Source organism: Ascidiella aspersa, chromosome 5 (genome assembly GCF_963924565.1).
Source record: "Ascidiella aspersa chromosome 5, kaAscAspe10.2, whole genome shotgun sequence".
Taxonomy (NCBI): domain Eukaryota; kingdom Metazoa; phylum Chordata; class Ascidiacea; order Phlebobranchia; family Ascidiidae; genus Ascidiella; species Ascidiella aspersa.
The window spans coordinates 24,282,217-24,287,834 of NC_139451.1; the positions used below are offsets into that span (position 1 = coordinate 24,282,217).

General features: G+C 35.4%; 1 protein-coding gene across 1 annotated transcript; it reads left to right on the forward strand.

The window, feature by feature from the left end:
* Positions 1-808: 808 nt before the first annotated feature.
* On the forward strand, positions 809-5,221 carry LOC146145532 (collagen alpha-4(VI) chain-like). Its single transcript, XM_083390603.1, has 6 exons — positions 809-888; positions 1,326-1,511; positions 1,788-1,878; positions 2,847-3,010; positions 3,408-3,574; positions 4,904-5,221. Exons 1-6 carry the CDS (start codon positions 825-827, stop codon positions 5,219-5,221), a joined length of 990 nt encoding a protein of 329 aa, XP_083246729.1. The 5' UTR covers positions 809-824.
* The last annotated feature ends 397 nt before the right edge of the window (positions 5,222-5,618 follow it).

Sequence of the window (5,618 nt, forward strand, 5' to 3'; positions counted from 1 at the left end):
ACTGAATGGAACTGTTTGGATTTAATTTGTTTGGTTTTGATGAGTGTGACGACATCACGTTAAAACTCCAAACAATGTTTTTGTTGTGTTTTTGTGCCACGTTTGAAGAAGGATACCTTGGCCTTTATTTTTGTCGCGAGATCACCAATTCGACAGGATCCATTTCCTACGGCAACTATACATTTAAGTTTAATAAATTCGGTTTTCTGACTGCAAATAACTATACGAGAATGGCAACAGAAATTTTGCGACAAATTAGGGTGTGTTCTTTAAACCTACGGCGAATAATTTCCCATAAAAGATTTAACTTCTCACGTTGTTGAAAGAAAGTTGTTAAGTTGTTTGGCCAGTTGTGCACGCGTACATCGTTTGCCTTAAGCTTTCTGGGATCGTCACTTTGTTTACTGGAGATCTTACGTTCGGTTTAGGATTTCAAAGTCATTTCTAACTTAACCTCCAGGCGTTACAAATCCATACGGATTAAAAGGTAGAAACGATTTCTGCGCCATTGCTTTTTGCCTGCTAAACAGGATATTGCCTGCTCAACAGTATATAACGTGAAAACGGTTAATTTGAAAGCTCTTCTAGGACTCTTTACGGTTTTATTTGCAGGAAAAGGAAAAAATATTATAGGTTGTATGTTGAGAAATGTAGGTTCTTTAAAGCAATAAAATTTAAAGAAAAACTGCAAATCGGATCTATTTAAATGATTTTGCTAAATATCTTCAATAATTCCTATCAAATCTAGTTATAATATTAAAGTTTTCAAATCAATGTTTTATTATTTTTACGTACGATATAAGAAACGTGTAATATTGAAAAACATGGAACTCATTGCAATATTAGCAGCAACGTTATTGCTGATGTGCTGTACTGAAGCTGATCCAGGTAAGTGCTTAAGGATTGGTGATTTAAACTGTAACTACTGTGGAATTTGGTCGTTTATACAAATTTAGGATCTTTCGAATAGGTACATCTACCTTTCTTCAACTATGTTATTAATAAATATAGTTCATAAATGAAAAATTGCATTTTCTAGCTACTTTGAATTGGCGCACAATACACACGCTATCCTCAACAAAGTTGTTTAACGTACATTTTTAACGATCAAATATTCTTTAGAGTTGGGTATAATTTTATATTTCAAGTTAGTTCCTAGTATATCATCCTTAAATAAAAAGTAGCATTATACAAGTCCGCTGCGAGAAGGCCGAGCCCTCAATAAAATAATCATAACGCAAGAATCAAAAAAACATTATTTTTATAGTCTTTAAAAAGCAAGGTTTGTATTCAATTTAAATAAAGCACTTCTTCCCCATATTCAGTAACTCAATGTCCGACGCAGCCCAATATTCCACATGGATCAAATACTTGTACTGACGGCAACAACACTGGGTCGGTGTGCTCTTACCAATGCGAGGGTTTGCCGTATTCCATCTACCCTAAAGGACGCAACAGTAGCGTATGTCAAGCCAATGGCACATGGAGTCAAGAGCTACCCTGCTGCGCACGTAAGATCTTGTCTCGTAGACCCCACAAAACTTGGGCGTTTCGTAAAACATGTTTTTGTCGTGTCATTAAACCAACTTTAGTATGTTGACACCAAATAAAGTCGTAATAAAAATGTTACGAACAGTTAATCCAAATAAATCCTAACTGAATTTTCTAGTAAGCCGTGTTATTCATACTAAGAAAAAACAATCTATAAATATCCAACTCCCATAAATTTTCCCCTAAAAATCGTGAACTCCAATATAAAGATAAAGTACGTAAACAATGTGTTTTAGGCCCCTGTCCACCATATATGGTATTCGACTGGGTAAATCTGCTCCATTTCACTGATGGACCTATGAAGATGAATATACTAGAGAGTTTGATGTAAGTTTGTTTTGGATTAAAATATTGAAGTTTTTTTGTCTTTTTATTTAATATTACTGAACTGAAAATAAAGGGCTTAGTGACAATTGTTTTACTCATCTGAAGCTTCGAAAATATATTTGTTGGCAAGAAGTAGTGTTTATAGTTAGGAAATATTGAATGTTCCCCACAGGTGATATGTTGTGGAGATCTAAAAGTATAGGCACTATGTCCTTGCCAATATCCTTTAGAACAGTGGTTGTTATCCTTTATTCCCCCTTTGGTAATTCTCCTGCGCTTTGCCCCCCCCTACGTAGGGCAATTTCGTTATTTTTGATTTACATATCAGTTAGACAACATTAAAAATAGTAAAATGTATCGTTGGTCGCGCGAAGCGCTAAACATTTTTAGTTTATTTGGTTGAATTAGCTCAAAAAAGTTCGTGTCTATGTTTTTCTAACTTGTTATCATATATAAAATTGTTGGAAAAGAGGATAACTTTTATAGCTATAAGTTAGCCAAAACTATACCTATAAGTTAGCCAAACTATATAATTTGAATAGGGCCGATATATCTTCGATGAACGTTATGTCTTCGAAAAACCATGCAATGGTACTCACAGAGACTTTGTGCTAAAAAAATGTCAACGAATCAGATAAAAAACAAGAAACTAAAAGATTCACGCGTAGCGTTTCAATGTTAAAGTTGGGCAAAAAACAGAATTTGTACAGGCGTGTAGGAGTGGTGCCCAACCCATTTGCACAACCTAGATCGCATGTTTACAACTTACCCAAGTGTTCAACCCATGTGCACAACTTGCAACTATACCATATTGTTAACATAATTTTAACCACAAAATTAGCGAAATTACTTTTTCTACTAAATTAAGCTGTGGGTTGACAATAGGAATTTTCAGAAAATTGCAACACAAAGGCATAGATATATTAAATTCCGACATATATGCTTTACTGATTGTTCTTTGATTTTAGGAACAATGTTATAGCGGAAGATGCGGTCCAATATGGCATGTTATATTACAATGAAGAGCCAGTTATGTCAACAGTGATCGGTTTTGGGGATTATGAGCACAACTTGACAGAATACTTCCTTCTTGTAAGACAAAAACTGGTCCAGTTCTCAAAGCCGTATAAAGGTAATAATAAGTCGGACACCATAGAAAAATGTAGACCGTTAACTATAACTGATTATTTGGCCAGGTTGACTAACGCTTATTGCCACGATAAAGAATTTGTTATGCGTTATTAATTAGATAAAATCCACTGGAATTAAAAAAAAAGTAGAGATTGAATTTAACAGTTTGGTTGATAGAGAACACGAATTTTTACCAAAGCCTTATTTAAAAAAAATTACCGTAGAAATTACATCAAATGGGTACGGTCGCCAATATATATATTAGAGCCCCATGCAACTTACCAAAATTTTGCAGATAAAAAGCTCTGTATTTTTATAGTCCTTACAAAATGCCACACAAGGGGCCATTAACACCTGTTGTATAAGCTATTATTTATTCCTTTATCACTGGTTTTCAGGTCCGTCAAACGCCGGTGCCGCTGTCAAATACGCGACCGAGAACATGTTTAAAGAAGACAAGGGAGCCAGAGATGAAGCCCCAAAAGTTATTTGCATCGTGACAGACAACTACGCCGATGATGACGTCATTAATGCTACGGAGAAGGCGAGACAAGAAGGATTCTTGGTGGGTAATCCTAAATATTGATAAGAATAACATCCAAGCGGAAAAGTTAAAAAAAAATTAAACTCTGCCGTTTGACGCGTTAAAAAGAGACATGGAAGGTAGCGTCGCGCGCGTTGTTGAGTGTGCAATTTGTGCATGCTTTGTCGCGTAACGCTTGCACAAGAAACGCGACGCTTGACGCGAAACGTAGTATGTGTGCAGAGCCCTTAAAGACGTTGTTTGCTCGAAACGCAAAAAACGTCAAGGAAAAAGGAAATGTTTTTAATAACGCTAAAAATTGTATTTTTAACGTTAGTTTAAAGGTTTTGGACAGTGATGTAAATAGTTATGTAAACTGCGTTGGTCCTAAGTTGGCAGTCTAAATCATGTATATCAGTGAACGATTCTTCTTCCTACATGGAAATCACATGCGACCTAAAATGTTTCGTAAAAATACTCTTACTCACCCCTTTGCTTCTTAAATTGCCACAAATCTATATTTGATATTATCAATGAATTTTTTTCATGCAAACCCTTAATCATACTTTTACCGTACTCCACAAATTCTATTTAAATATACTCTAAAGCAGTGGTTCCCAACACGTCTTTAAGGCGACCCTATATGAAAAAAAATGTATAATCTTGCGGCCAAGCAAATACAAGATTGCGTTGCAAACAAACTGCACTACAAAAGCAGTTACTCAGTTACCTCCGAAAATAATATGTTTCTTAAATCACTAATGAGATAGTTGCTCGCTTGTTCTCAGTGGATTTTTGAAATCGAGGCGTTATTTTGCTTGAGCATGTAGAGTCACGCATGTCAGCTTTAACTTCCAGCCAGTTTCGCCGTTTAGTTTTCATATTTTGTGATTATGATTTCCAGTTTTGTGAAAAGATACAATATGCCTGAAAAACAAGCGACCCCAAAAGTAATCAGGCGTCCCAACTTTGGGTCGCGACCAATGCGTTGGGAACCACTGCTCTAAAGAAACCATACATTAAATCAGTATTTCGGTAAAATATTCTACTGTTGGCAAACAAGCCGTTTTGGTAATTCCTCATTATACAAACGCCTGAGAATTGTTTGACCTATTTTTTGAAAACATCTGGCTAAAAGTCAGTAAACGTTACAGGCCTTTATAATATGTACAAAAACAAGAAATGGATTGCATTTACAAGTTTACCTACACAATTTTATAACGTTTTGGTGCACATAAAACAGTCACGTTGTTATTGAAAAACATTTTTTTACATGGTTTACGACCTAATAAACCTGTTTAGTCATGTTGTAATTACATGCAATTACAGACATGAAAAAATAGTTACTGTATAATTCACAATTATTTTCAGGTGTACTTTTACGCCTTCAACCGGCCAGGTTTGACTTTTGACCGAAACGAACTGGAAAAGATAACCGGAGATAAAGATCACGTGTTCATATTCGACAAAGACGTCACACTATCCACAAAGTATTTGGAGGCCATGATGTCCCATTTTTGTAATGACCCCTGTGACCATGTCGTTCATGAACATGATCATGATTATGATGATCATGATGACGATGATCATGACGACGATGACCATGATGATGATGATCATGACGACGATGATCATGACGACGATGATCATGACGACGATGATCATGACGACGATGATCATGATAGCTAAAGCGAAGATTAGATTGTCATCGTGAATTTTAATAATGTGTGGACATTTTGTTACTCTGTCTTATTTGATCAGTGCTGACGGTTCTAAATTGCAAATAAATTTTCCGAGGGTATCTTTTTAATGTTATGGCTTGCGCATAAACTGAACCTTTTAATTTGGGATTGTCTTATGTAGAACAACCAATGATTACAGTTAGGTGACCGTTTTCAAATGTTAAGCTGTAATTTTTATATAGGTATTCTTTTTCTTACCAAAAGTTTTGTAAATTCGTCCAGGCTGTGTAAATTGCCATTGTAGCGAGAGACCCAATCGAATTATATTACTTAGATAAATATTAGATACATACAATAAAACTTTTCAGAATGTTGGATCTATGCTTTTGGCTTTTGCGCGTTTT